At 41.9% G+C, this 15,420-nt stretch overlaps 1 protein-coding gene across 6 annotated transcripts in view; it reads left to right on the forward strand.

The window, feature by feature from the left end:
* Positions 1 to 489: 489 nt before the first annotated feature.
* Positions 490 to 15,420, forward strand: part of lrp1bb (low density lipoprotein receptor-related protein 1Bb) — a 225,048-nt gene continuing 210,117 nt past the window's right edge. For all 6 annotated transcript variants that reach the window (XM_031858263.1, XM_031858266.1, XM_031858267.1 and 3 more), the window contains exon 1: positions 490 to 1,007. In XM_031858263.1, coding sequence (XP_031714123.1) covers positions 737 to 1,007 — 271 coding nt within the window. In that variant the 5' untranslated portion in view covers positions 490 to 736. The remainder of the gene's footprint in view (positions 1,008 to 15,420) is intronic.

Raw genomic sequence — 15,420 nt, forward strand, 5'->3', positions numbered from 1 at the left:
CACAAGTCATTTTTTTCTTGCTGAGCTTCTGTTGTTTCCCCCGTCAAAAATAACCACCCTTACAAAGGTAGCAGCGACAGAAAAAGCCTTTTTTTCTCGAGTTTTCATGGCAACGCAAGGACTACAAAGCAGTAATTGGCCCTCCATGAAATGCTGGTGCATTACAGGCCACAGCACTGTTGACCACAGCATCTCACATGGCCTTAAATGATTGTCATGTAGTGAGGTGTTCCTGCTTTTTTTCAGATCAATGCTAAATGATACCAGATTGCAGTGTTATCTGTGTGGTCCAGTGGGTGACAGGGTGTCCTTGACTGTTAACCAGTCCCACAGCTCAGCATAGATATATTATCACTTTTCTATTTCATAAAATATATATAGGGTACAAGCTAATTGCGTATTATACAGACTACTGAACTCAATGATGAGAGCCGAGACTACTCCTGTCTCATCCTTCATTCTCTGACTTTTTCTTCTTTTGTGAGGACCCCCTCCTCCGAACCACCTCAGACTGACACCCACTGCACTGACTGCACAGCTAACCAATAGGATATGATGAATTTCAGACGAGCTGCGCCACCTTGACGGCATTTAATCATTGAGAAAAGAAAGGAAACGTACTCATTCCTTATCCTCCTACACTCCCACCCCGCCTTCCCTCTGTCCCTGAGCCTCTGACTCCAATCTCCCTGCCCGTCTCCGGTGCGTCTGTTCGCTGTTTAGAGCGGCAGTGTGCATGTGTCGCGGAGCGGAGGGAGCGCTGCACTGTTCTGCGCACCGGTTCCGCTGGACATCACCGAGTAACGGCACTCGACAACCCGGGTGGCGGTGGAGGGGGAGACTGGACCCGGACCGGGAGCAGGAGCAGGACCGGGAGCATCACTGTGGCTCTTTATATAGCCCGCTCTCCGAAAACATGTCCGAGTTTTTTCTACTCGTCTTTCTAGCCCTGTTCTCGGGATTATTTCCGTGCGCCGAGCCCTCGACAGTGTCGGGCGAGGAGAGAGGTAAGAAAGAACCGGGCCGTCGGGGATGCGCAGTCCGATGAAACTTGGCTCTACGGGCCGTCTTAGTGCGGTCTAGTTTTGTTGCGGGCGCCAAATGTTGTGCAGCTGCTGGATATAAAATTGTGTTTCAAAGCCACAATTTATGAATGATAAAGAGTTGATCACCGGAAATTGCTAGTTCTTTTTTTTTTTTGCCGAGTGTTGGCTGGTTCACTGGAAGTCTGCATTTCCTATTGTCATCCAGGATGTTAAAATGTTGCATTGTAATGCGTGTCAGCTGATAAACCACAAATAACGACATCGCCTGTTATTGTAACGGATTGAACTTGCCCTGCACATTCAGCAGAGCTTTCGCATTTTTGCGTTTTCAGGAACCTTCTTGAGGTTGAATAGATTCTGACTGCATGCGCGTGGCAGCGGTACAACCTCCGGTGCAGCAGGTGAAAATATTTCTGTGCCAAAGTGTGTTTTGTCTCTCCCCGAGCCGTAGCTTGTATCTCTGCCGATCATCACGACATCGGATGGATGGAGACGCAGTTGATGGGACTAGTTCTGCACGCTCAACTCTATATGCAGCGCCGTGTGCTGTAGTGATGTGGGGGGGAACTCATTTTTGAGCAACACATTGACTGTGTTGAATTTGAATTCTGTCACGATATCATTGTGACAGAATTGCTGTCATTCAAAAATGACAGAAACATGCTGAGGGCTTGTCTCACAGGGTTACCATAATGAGCATGTCTTCCTCTTGGTGTCAAATGGGATGCAAGGACCCACTCACTTCACCTATTAGGCTATTTCATTTGCAGAACAGGGTTCAAGCTCATTTTCGGTTTGTGTAGTCTACATCTTCCACATTCACAGAAGCTTACTGGTTGAAAGTATCGGGAAGTTTTCATATGGATCCACAAAAGAGGAAAAATTAACGTACTTAATTATGATGGAAACGTGATTTATTTTTTTGCTTAAATAGTCTAGTTGTCATTATGCTTGTACTTATTTTGCATTGGCTTTTCATTTTTACCGGGTTGCCATTTGAGTTTAGACATGCTGAATTATGGGCACTATGGGCATTATGGGCAACTGTACCTACTGTATCGTGTCTGAACAAAAGCAGTTACATGAAGCAATAAGAAAAAAACAACTAAAAAAACATAGTTTAGCCATTGATTGCTGGCTTCAAGGACACAGTCCCCTCACTTCTTCGTTCTCCAGCATAGCAATGACCTGCTTGGCTGTTTGTCAGACCGTCGCAAATGTCACCAAATGTCCCCCCAACACAGCGTGGAAAAACAAGGAGTCTGCCTGGCAATCACAGTAGGCAAGAAAAACCCTGTTTACCTCTCTCTGTGCATGAAATGAAAAGCTGAATTTGTCTCCTGAAGTCCCTGACGATGCCTCTGCTCTGAGAGTGGGGGAGAAAACACCCACCTGAATTTTTTAAAGATTGTTGAAGTTTGTGTTTGTCAGCACTGCCGCACTGAGCTTTATTAATGTAGCTTGAATCAAAGCAAAGAATTACGTGTCAATTGGATTGTCTCCTCCGGGCTGGTATGTTTATATTCAGACTGAGAACAGTTAAGCTGAGATATATTCACAGACAGACGCAGATCTGAGTATGGTGGGGACCTGCATCTTTGTCTGCAAGCCGATGCCGTCCTGCTCCCTGCTCTGTATTTGCGTCGAGAATAAATGAAAGCTCTCGTAGCTGTGTCTAAATGGACACTAATAATAATAGCATTTCTTATTTCTTCCAACACCAAAGCTGGTTGTTAGCCTAATTAGTCCAAAATTAATTTGCTTTGTGGTAGCAGTGTTGTTACATTGAATGCCAAGTAGTGAGCCCGTGGTTTTCTCTGTGTGAATTTGAGGCCTTTTCTGGCAATATCTCTTCAAAATTCCTCCATTGTGTCCCAGTCCTAATCACTTGTGTCCATCTAACATTCAGCAGGCTGACCTGGCCAGGCCGGCATGGCAGCGCCCTGCTGATGCAATACAAAGACAGGCTTGAGAAGGCAAGACACACCAGGCTGCGTCACGTTTATTGTATAATATATAAAAATAATAAACTAAATAACCTTGATCTAAGTGACCTAAGCGCCAGATAAGCATCACATAGCACAAACAGCTCAAGGCTGTTTGAAATGTATACCCCATTTAAAAGATGACAGTATAATGGAAGACACAGATTGGTCCCTTCACTTATACATGTAAGGAAGGCCACCTTTGGAAGCTAATTAAGTGAGATAGTGAGATAGTATCACTTAAGTGTGTGTGTGTGTGTGTGTGTGTGCCTGTATGTGTGCAAAGGCCAGCAGAAAATCTAGATGATGGAGAGGTGTCTATAGGCAGTATGTTAACAAAGCCTCCAAGTTTTTCCTTATTTTAGACCCCTTATTTTAGCTTCTTTCACATTTTCAAAAATAGTCACCACTTGCTTAGGATAGTATTTTTAAATTCATATTTTTACATAAGAGAGTACATTTTGGCAACATATAAGATATGGACTTCATCAAAGCGGCATCTAAGGATCATAGCATATGAATATAGCACAGAGGATTATGTGCTTTATTATCTATCCAAGAAGTGTAGCTCTTAATGTGCTCTGTTGAGATCAGGTCCTAAAAACACTTTTTTGTTCATTGTGTTACCTTGATGATCTTGAAAATTATGTTCATTTTCTGTAGTGATAGTCAGGCACAAGCCTATGCTGTACGGTGGTAACAAACCTGCCTACCTCCTTGACATGTTGGTAGTGTCTTTGGTTCTGGTACAGCACTGTGTGGGTCTGTGTCGGAGCAGAAATGATGGTCTGCTGTTATTGTTGTGTGTTCGTGGCTCTGACTTGCTGGCAGTTTTGCTCTTGAATACTTTGTGGGTGACCCCTGACTACAAAGGTTGTGTGGTACATTACACCATGAGTTGGTGTAATGGATTTGATTCATCATCATCTACAGACTGCAGACATTACGTTAACAAGCGAGATACTGTTAGGATTGCAAGACTTCAGTTCACCAAAGCAAGTGTCTGGGTTTCCTTTGCAAAAAAGAAAAAGTTGATCCCCATATTGTCATTGTATAGTTCACACTGTGTAGAACAGGATACTTCAGTCTGTGCTGCTTCGATTTTGACCATTCTTTTTTTAAATCTGTCTCTTGTGAGTCCTCTAACCTTATGGAAGTGCATCACTGTACCGCTTAAAGTCAGCCAGTTACTTGAAAAAAAGCCTGGGAATTGAGGAAAAAGCCTCAGGATGAACTTTTGCCTGTAGCTTTTATTTCCTTCTTCTGTGAACAACATTTTTACACAGTAATGCTATAGTATTGATAAGCACAAAATGTTTTTTTTTTACAAATGCCTCTTTTTCATGCATCATGACAGTGTCACATATCCAGTCCTAGAGGTGTCACGACTGTAGCACTGACGACTATGCCATAGCTAGAAGATGGAGTCTTGATTCGATCAACAGATTCTTGGTTTCATGCCTTGACAGCTGTCATTCATATTTTCAAATCCTTTTTTCAAACGGAAAGCTACATGGTATAAGCGTGATATTTTTTTTATGTACCACACTATATAGTCAAATTTAAATAATTTATCTAATATGTAATCTAATCTTAAACGCAAAAAAAGATCCACTAGGTGACAGGAGGGTACTTCACAACTTCAACTTGAGTTTCTCCAGGTTTGCGAGGTACATCTGAATGCAACATGATCTCCCTGTCGGCGCCCACATGCTTTACCGTACAAAGCTACGTAGGAGCACAATCAATTTTAAGTGCAGTCCCTCAATCTTCTGCAGCCCACAAACTGTAGTTTTTTGTCAAGTTCCTCAAGTACCTCCTGGGGGAAGGCAAATGTTGCCTCACCTATGACTGACTGTTTCTCCGTCCAGCAGTGGCCATTGTGTCTCGAAAAATGCAGCTGCAGGCTACCGGTAAGCTGTTGTCTTAAAAGGAAGTCTTTTTGTTCCCCTCAGATGCGCACAAGTAGTCGGGGTTGGAGAGAAAAAAATACTGTGAGAATCACGGACTCTGCTTTTGACTTCAAAATCGAGAGTACAATTCTATAGATTTTTTGTCAAAATCGTGACAACCCTATTCAGTCCTTACTGTTTAATAAGAGTTAAAAACTGTCCTAATTCCACTGAATCACTGTGTATTCAAAGCCAGAGTGTTGGTGTTAGCAAGGGGCACCATGCCACGATTCGGGGATTTGGGCATTAATAATCTCTGACATTTGCACAATGACTATCTATAACTCTGCTTCCTTAGTGCTGCTGAGTTAAATAAATGTTCACTCTACTTAATGTCACCATTGTGTCCTTACTCATTTAATTGATAGCTTGGAAGCAGGAAATTGGTCACTAAATTGCAGTTGGACATGATAGATTGCAACCAAATGGAGATTATGTAGATCACTTGTCTTTGGCAACACTAAACCAAAAAATGCATACTGTTCTTGATGATCCTGAGGTCTTTCTGTGACATTCAGCCTACACTGAGTTGGTGTTATATAAGGATCAGGGTATTGTCTTTATAAGATGGTTGACCTTCAAAGGTTGGACTGATTTCTGTTTTCAGAGCTGTTTCACGTCTTTTTCTGGAAAGTACTAACACAAAATGAGCCCGCCAGCTGCGGGGCCTCCTTTTGCAGCTCGATTTTCGGTCCGCATCCTGTCCTGAAAGTGTCCACCTCAGCAATAGGTGATCCTCAGGACGGAAGGTGGCTCGTACTCACCCGGCTATATGCTGTCTTCACCCAGTGATTGGAGAAACCACATGTAGATTCCAGTCAAAGCTGGTTTGGAAAAGAGTAAACAAAGTGAACCCTGAGGACGGGATGAAGGGGAGGTTGGGTCTGAGAGGGAGGTGATGTCAGCACGGTGAAGGAAAACTTGTGGAGTGGGCACTGAATGGTGCTGTTGTTGGCATACGGGTCCCGTTTTCTGTACTTCAAGTGCTTGTTATTGCCTATTGCTCTACAAGTTTGTCTTGTCTGGAAAACCAGACGAGTTGTCAGAGCAGCCTGTCCAGCTGGTAACGTGTTGAAAAGGTCAGCTTCAGTTTGTACATGAGCAGACTAAGCACTTTCATCAAACCTCAATGTTTAGTTTTCTTTCCCAAGAAGTACTTCAAACATCATACTAGTCAACCCTGGTGATCTGAGGTTTCTGTGAGCCAAGTGCTGAGGCAGCATTTTTAAAAGAATGCATTCAGTCTTTTACACGCTATGAAAATACATTCGAACGTCTGACGCATCGATGTGGTGACGTCAGCTAAGTGTTGCTGTCAATGAGCTCTTACATCTATCTCAGGGCAGAGGTGAAAGTAACCAGCCCCCACACGTTTCATTATGGTACGCAGTGTGATGGTGGAGCTGGGCTGACTCCTGTAGAACAAAGCTATTGACTGAAGCCATTTGATTTTGATAGTGTCACCTTTTTAATTTCACCTCTCACAGTTCTAATGGGTTACAATTGAATCGGTAATGGATTGGCTCGGGCTGTGAAAGCCATTGGCTGTAAATTGACTTGTGGCATTGATTACCAATAGCAGGAGGAGTTACATTTTTGACGCACGTGATCGATTTGTGTTGATGTTCTGGCCAGACCTAATTATGTGGGTGGCATGGGGTTTCGTATTAGATTTTTTTCCAAAATGTTACATAATTTAAAACGATAAAAATAATGAATCAATAAGTCTTTTCTTCAGAGTAGCCCCATCTTGCAGGAGTTGAATCCAAGAGCAAGGCTCAGCTGTATACTGAAATAGCTGCTTGATAAAAAAAAAAGTGTAGATAAATTATTAATGGAGGAAAGCATAACTGTTTTATTACTAAATATGCTAATGAAAATGGGGCTCATAAGGGCAGTGGCGGGATAAACCGCTCCCTTCACAAGTCGAGATGAGTATGAGGTTATTAGTGGGAGATGGATAAGATATAATGCATCATAAAATGAAAGGTAAGGGTGATGTTATGTGCCTGATAAATGGAGGAGAAAAAATAAAACTATGCACAAGCAAGACCATCTGCTTAAATACAAATTCAAACTATCAAACGGTCTTTCACTGTATAATTTCTATGGCATAGAGGTGAGTGTGACCATGGACTGCTTGGAAAGTAAAGGTTAAAGTTAGTATGCAACTAGGTGTGAAAAGTAAGGCCTGAATTGAGCATAATCGCGGGAGGGGGGTGAAAGGGTGAGCAGCTAGCTGGATGGAGGCAGTACCCCCGAAGAGATGGCCCTTGCGTAATGGTGTGTGCTCTGCATGCATCAACGTCCAATGCGGCAGCAGTGGATCCTTGTAGATTGTACTTTTGCTCCCGCCTTGTTACTCCATTCCAGTCTAGACTGGCCTCGAGGAACTGCAACTGTAGCCTTTCATTTGTTCATTTAGCTTTTGACCAGTTGGCCAACATACGCACTGTGGTGTACACTTCAAAAGTAACACCTAAATACTGTGGTAACAGGAGCTTTTCTTTCTGCAGCGGTTGTGTTGCCATGGGAAGAAGTCATGTGGAGCACTGTTCAAATATATAAAGAGAGGGAGCAGGAGCATTAACCTCGCCTTTTAAAAAAAAAGTTTAACCTCACGTTTAACTGGCTACTGATGTCGGTCGTCTATCCTTGCAAAAAGGACAGAGCTCCTTTGATTGATAAGCAGACTGGTTGGCTGACCTAAGTCATCTTGTTGGAGGTGCTTTTCCATTGTTCTGCACTTTATTGAAGTCTCCAGATAGAAAAAAAACATGACACAGAATGTGTTATATTAGTGTTACAAGCAGTCAAAGTTAACACGATGAAACATACTGTTGATTAAAAGAGAGTTAAGGGGCTCTCCTTTTCCAAGAGGTGGTGAAAAAGTAGCCATCTCTCGTAGGAGGAACTCAACCTGCATGGAGAGTTTGCTCATTGTTGTTTGATGGAGCTGTTATAATTCTTGGCACACTCACATCCAAATATTAAATTGGCAATATGGAGATCCCCTGATTAATATTCATACACCTCATGGTTGTATGCACTGAGCCTATGGCCCAGCCCCAAACAACAGGCATCTTGCTGATTAATACTTTAAGATTTGATTCATCACTTTGTGCTGGGAGAACATTTCATTCGAGTGTCCATACAAGACGCAGCAGAATTTAATTTAGGTGAATAGTCTGGAGATGGATGCTCTGCTGTGTTGCAGCCCTACTTTGTGATTAAAGTTTCTGGCATATGGTTTTTCAAATGGTGAATACTGGGACACACCTGACCAGCTCCACGAGAGGCGGGTGCTCCGACAAACTGGCTATACTGCAGGCAGACCATGACCAATCTGCAGGTCAGAAGTGCTGGTGTCGGGCCCCCGAGTGGCAACGGTGGTGGCCAGAGGACCAGAGTGAGGGCTGCTGAAGCCTGGCTGGGGATTCTCACTTCTCCCAGCTGCCACCTGGCACAGGCCGAAGGCTCAGAGCTCCATCATGCAGACTTGGCCCAGAAAACCAGAACAGGGGAGGGATTCATCCATCCCCCAACAAGCCTCGTTCAGCAGACAAACCTAAGGCCAGTTGGTGATGCTGCGCTGTGTCCTTCTTAAAAGAAAAATTGGCACACGGAGTAATTAAGTAATATTGAGGCATCGAGGTGTTTCATTTTAATGTACACCTCTGTACTAATCCATACATTTCCTGTGTGGATTCAAACATAAAATAATACTTATGCGGTAACCGCCAACTACAGACATTGAAGATATTTTCTCTTTTGCCCGATTTGTTTTTCAGTCACTCTCACAAGCCATTGCCTTTTAAAGACCTGTACAATATTTCAGCCATTACCCTGGAGATTAATACGGAGAATGTAATGATCTTTAGTTGAGATGCAGGGCAGTGTATGGTGTGCAGTAGTTACAAGAGGCAGAGATCATTAAAGCTTTCTTGGTTAGGCTTGCCAAAGGCAAACCTTCTCTCACACAAACAGTATATATTGTAGAGTACACCATGTACACAAATGTGTGAACACACATGAAAACATACACAAGCTAGGCTTTTCTAAAACTGAATGTGTGTGTGTGTGTGTGCCCTGTGTGTGTCATGGCTGTCTTCCCTGGCAGAGCTCACCGTAGCCCAGCCCAGTTAGATGGAGGATAGAAAGTGAAATCATTGGCATCGTTTTCACGCCTGTGTGCAAAGCAACGAGTGGCTACATCAAATGTGCAGCCAGTTTACTGTCGACTGCTCTGGGCTGCTCTAAGAATATCTACCGGTCTGGTTCTTTCAATTTCAAGTTGGAAGAGCCAGTCTATGTCCAAGCCTGACGGTGCACTAAAAGAGGTTTTTGGGCCTAAAATATTTGTGAGATTGCCACTAAAGGATGAATAATTTAATGCGCTTTCATGGCATAGTGCATGAATTGAAAATCAAAGATGAAACTGCACTGCTGCTCCTACTTACACCTGCATGCAGCAGGCACACAATTCACTCTCAACAGCTGTGATACTGTTGGCCCACGAGGATTGAGTTCAGCCTCGTGGCAGCACTATCACTGAGTTACTTTGTGTTAAAATTAGATTGCCAAATACATCATCACCAGCTGTCATCAATCCGATTCAGAATTGTTCCCCAACATGCTTCCGAGCCGCTATTGATCTCCGCTCCCCCCCCCTCTCGCACTGTGTTGGATTGGGAGTCCTATTAACTGCGCTCCCATCAATCACAGTTCACCCATGTTTGTTTGTAGTCTTTGATACGATTAGAGCAGCGCTCCAGCACTCACGCTACGTGGTTTTCTCCTGTTCCGTTACTCGCGTCGGCTGATTTGAAATGCGTGCGGTTGCTCCCCCGCCTGCTTCAGTGATTTGCCTCACTGCTCCGTAGCAGAGACCACAGATTAAGCAGTTGGGCCTCGAACATGTCTGCTGTCACAGGTATCTCTCACTGCTCAGGGCCTGACAAGGGCCACTTGTCCCTGAAACAGCTCTTCCCAAGAAGAAAACATCAGAGAAATAAAAAAAATCAAATTCTTAGGATTGCTTTTGTGGTCTTGGCCAAGTCAACAATTGAAGATTGGTGGCCACATCTTTTTCTTTTTGGAGAATGATTAGATGTTCTTCCTCATTTTTCTTTTTACATTTCTTCCTCTTTCCATTAAATGCTGATTATGCCATCTTTTACATGGATACACTATGATTACTCATACTTCGAAGGCAATATAACTCTAGTTTGCTTCCATAACATGTCTTCTGTCATGTTAGTGGAAAGAAATATTTAGTGTTCATTTTAATTCTTTGTCTATTTGCATTCCTCCTAAATTCAACAAAAAATTTCAGACAACAGTAATCAACTAGGGAAGTTACATGGTGATATATATATATACTATTATCCTGTAGTATCTGGCAACATGTATTGAATTTTACCTTTAAATGCCACTTTCTAAAAATTTCTGAGCCAGAAATCTCCACTATAGTAGCACTTTCCCGTTTCATCTTATCTATATTCTGAAGTTTTTTTTTACAGAGGGGTTTGTTGATATATCATTGATGGCTTGATTTATTTTTTAAGGTTGCTTAGCCTCAGGGTCACGGTGGGATCACTTGCACCAACACGAAACAGGTTACAGATACAAAGTAAGCTGCAAAAATCAGCTACAAAGTGGAAACATTTAAGGTAAACTTCTATGGGGGAGTAGGTTTCTCCAGAAACAAATCCACCTGCTAAGTGACAAGCAGAGCAGCGTAAAGAGCTCTGTAGCCCGGAATATCCAAGCAAGCAGAAACAGCAGAAATACGCTCCTCTGAAGTGCCTCGATTCAGGAACTATCTGATGCTGGTTTTGACACCAAAGAGATTATGGACGTAAGTGGCCTCCTCTCTCCAGAGCAACCGAAACTCAGAGACCGGAGTAAGTGGAGCAACATCCTCGCCACGTGAAACAACACTCCTCCACCTAACAGAAAATGCAAGCCTAGTACAGGCAATGGAATCCATATAATGCTGGCCTGTGATGAAGAAATAAATAATATGCTAGCTGCTGGTGCACTTGCAAGTGCCATGTAAATATATGCAAATGAGCTAATATTTACTTGTGCCTCATTTGCACATTTATACATGACATTTCAGAAAACTTGTAATACAAAAAATAAATTCCTTAGGGTGTCTCCCCTTGAAGACATCATGCCATACCCCATTCATTCCTATTTAATGCCAATTGAACACCTTTCTATGAGACTTCTGCAGTAACATTCGGACATATACGCATCTGTGTGTATATGAAAGGGAAATTAGGTTCATGGGGAGTTTAAAGCATTTGTTTCAAGATATTAAACTAGAACAGAGCTTTAACAGCTTTTATATATTTAATGCTTATCCAAGCTGCATATCGGAAGTCATGAATCAATTAAGTTACTATTTCAGAAATGTCTTTTATGAATCAAAAATATTTACTTACTTATTATTTACCACTAGATCTGTGGCAAACTAAGAGTCACGCTCTCTGCCGTGAAAACTGCCTCTGTAACCACATGATGCCATTACTACCTGCGGTGCTTACTGCATAGATTGTATATTAAGCTTTAAATAATAACGATAAATCATAGGTATCACAATGTTCAATAATGCTTTTTGCATTACTGCTTTTTAATGTTGTATCAATAATCTGCCAATTTGATCCCCTTGTTTCATACTCGCACAATGTGACGTCAGAAGTACAACAGACTATACCAGCATGCGCCAAGCAAAAGACAGGGAAACATATGGAGATGTTAGCGGTCTGTCACAGCCTAACACACACTCTCATTCACACTCTCATTCACACCTAAGGGCAATTTTGGGCCTCCACTTCACCAGATTTGCATATATTGGGTCTTGGCAGGAAACCCGAACCACTTGAAAATATGAAAAGCATTCAAACTTAACACAAAGGAGACTCGAGCCTTTCATTCTGCGAGATGACAGTGCCAGCCACTTAGCCCCAAAGCTTGCATTGAGACATCAGTGTGAAATATTTTGAGTGCATTGACCTGAGTAAAGTTAGATTCAAAGAAGAAAATCTGAATCCAAGAGATTCAAAATCGATGTGCCTTTGTACAAATGTCAGCGACCGTCTGTGTGTGTTTGTGTGCGTATAGTGCAGGCGTGCTGAGTGGGCAGACATGTGCGGAGACCGTATGTTTAAGGTGTGCAGCAGTAATTAGGTGTAAATTAAACTTCATGCAGTAGGAGGTGGCCAATCAATGGTAGAAAATGATCAAGTAAAGGTCAAACCAGGATAGTGTTCAACTATTGGAAACACATTAGCTCACAGACATGAGAAATGGCTTAAAATGTGGATTTAATACCCGAGGTGATTTAATTAAGTCCTGCTTGGTTATGAAAAGGAGTTTCTTTTTATAGGAGACACGTGACTCCTCTTGTTTTGTTAACAGTCACAGTTAAGCCTAAAAATTCATATAAATTAAACTACTTTAAATTTTTTAGCTGTGGAACAAACTGTACCTGACAATATTTGCATATTTTTGCAAGCATTTTCAAAGGAAGCGATAGGTATTACCATGGCAATTATCAACATAAGGTGTGACGGTCTTTCCTGCAAGAAACAAAATCCCTCAGCAACCGTTTATGCCGAGTGCTGCTCTGTTCAAACAAAACGCTTCTTTTGGTTTTAAGCAATAACATGGGCGTAGAGTGACCGAACACAAGTTAAACTTTGACTCGTTTTATGTAATCCAGTCCGTGCCGGCTGATTTGTGTTTAGCCGGGGCACTTGTGAGGTTAATACTGCATGACCGATTGTCTAACATTATTGTCTCATCATACTTACACAGCACAGGCTTCTGTTATTGTTTTAATATGCTCTCTCTCTCTCTCTCTCTCTCTCTCTCTCTCTCTCTCTCTCTCTCACATTCTGCTCCTCGTTTCATCCCTGTTCAAGGAATTAATAGCCTTCAGTGGCTACAAATCAAAGGCATAATTCCAGGAAAGCACATTTTACAGTTTGGTGGGGCCAGCTGAACAGACGGCAGCACAGACAGCACTAGTAACGGTATTTTAGGGTCGGAGGAAAGTGGCGAAAAAAGTGCCGGGTAAATGTTTAATCACTGTCAAGTGAAGAAAGGCAGCGCATCGCTCCATGCTCTGGTGACTTTCACCGTTGATGTGCATTACACTTGCGCACTTGTTCGAGGCAACAGATTGCTCGAGGGTTGTTTGGTGACATAGGTGTTATTGCAGTGTTTGGGTGTTGATTCATGTTGGTTTGCTTGCTTTTTGAAGTTAACAGTTTGAAATGCCCCATATTCATGTACAGACAGCAGTTACTGTTGCAGTTCTTCCGTTTGAAAAAAGGTTTGATGTTTGATGAATCGTTGTCAGTTCTTCTGATTGTTCAAGCCCTCGAAGCCAAAGACTGTGTCGTATACGTCCCAGCAGAGACGTCGCATCTGTTCTGATCATTAGAGAACCACTTTGTCCTCATTTACCAGGAAATTCCAATAGAGAAAATAGGGATCACTCACCAAAAGCAGAGTGAGAAGCATCACAATTAGACACCCAAGGTTGACAACATTGTGTAAGTGTCCTTTGAGGCTTTTGGGGTTTTATGGTTTCCTGTGGTGTTTGTTCATTGTCATGTTAAAGAAAAAGTCTTTACAGAGTCAGAAACACAGAAAAAAAAGCTAACTAATCAAAAAGTAATCATAAAACTAAATTAAATATGGCGTTTTACCAAATTAAGGTTCGAGTCTGGGTTACCTTAGCATGTTCATTAGGATTCACTTGAACATGGAAAGACACAGGAGAAGCCTTGAGTCAGAGCCTCAGAAAACTGACGTCTGTGATGTATGTACGAAGGCTGTGGAAGGGTGGGTAGGAGGCGTTGTGCAAAATTGATATGTCAACCTTGACCCCTGACGTGCATGCTCATGAACCACACAGTGCAACACACAGAGCCAGCTCATGGAGTTAAAGGGCACACTTTTTTTTATCCAGTTTGAAGCAATATTTAGACATTCATAAAACATTAAAACACAAGATTCAACATACGTAACATGTAGGCTACAGCTGAGTTTGCAAACACACATCTTTCATCCAGAGCGGCCTCCACAACATGCATTATGCACAACTAAAACAGAACTATACAAAACTAAAGTAAGCATTGTTTATGCTCATAGTATTATGCTTACCATATTGCCTCTCAGACAGTTTATTAAATAATTCTACAAAAGACTAGAACATGTTCAATGACCATGGTTTTGTACAGTCATTATACGGTATTTACTGTAGATTATTTATAGATTTATAGTAATGATGATGATGAGTAATCTAGTAATTGTTTTCTCTATTAATCGATAAATGGATTGGTCTATAAAATATCAGGAAATAGAGAAAAAGGCCCTTCACACTTTGCCATAGCCCAAACAGTCTAAAACTCAATGATTCAGTTTCCGATCACATAAGATAGAGAAAAGCAGCAAATCATCTGAATTGAGAAGCTGGGATTAGATATTTGGCATTTTTGCTTGGAAAAATTGTTGATCACAATTAGTTTCCTGACAAAGAATTGATTAGGCGACTAATTGTTTATAAAAGTATAAAAAACAAAGAGTATCCCTCCAATCAATATCTCAGGTTAGTAGCAGATATAAATCACAAACACCCCACATTTACATTTTGTCTTTAATTCAGAGCAATAAATCCAAAAGCCTTGCATAATGATGAAGTTGACTAATGTGACAGAGTGTTGGTTTAGGGGTGATTGTTCTCAGAGTGCCTCATCTCGTGGCTCATGAGTTTGGCTCAATCAAACGTAGAGCAATTACATTTTGACCCCCGTTATTAACCTCTAAAATCGTACAACAATCAAGATGGATCTGTCGTATGCGCATTAATGTCTTGAGATGTTGTAGTGACACTAATTGGCTATGTGACTCTTCCCCTCATCTCTAATGCAGAGGTAGAAAATACCTGACAAGTGGCGTACGACTGAGCGACCTCTCCGGAGATGCAACTCACCAAAGCAGCCTATAAGCTGTGTTGACAAGTACGTCGTCTTGTCAGGAGTGTCTTTTCTGTGAGGCCCCTTAAAAGAGGGACTACAGTACATAAAAAACAAAAAAGTCTAAAAATAAACAGACTTGCAAGAAGAGTGTCTTCAAGGGTTGTCTTCATCAGTTGTGGCAAGCATGACATGACGGTTCTCATTTTTAGATACTCTCTTTTTGACCTCGGTCTTGTTCATCTAACCAACATTTTCATGTCTGACTCAAATTTACCTCAGTTGCTCTGATTCATCACTCATAACAGTCGGTCACGACGAGGCACATCAGCTCCCTGAAGTCTTTGGTGTAGTCGCTGCAGAAATGAATTCTGGAGATATTTCCAGGCAGCCTGTGCTTGCATCCGTTTTTTTTTATATATATTTTTTTCAGATTTCTCTG

Source organism: Anarrhichthys ocellatus, unplaced genomic scaffold, assembly GCF_004355925.1.
Source record: "Anarrhichthys ocellatus isolate YVR2014 unplaced genomic scaffold, GSC_Weel_1.0 scaffold20, whole genome shotgun sequence".
Taxonomy (NCBI): Eukaryota; Metazoa; Chordata; class Actinopteri; order Perciformes; family Anarhichadidae; genus Anarrhichthys; species Anarrhichthys ocellatus.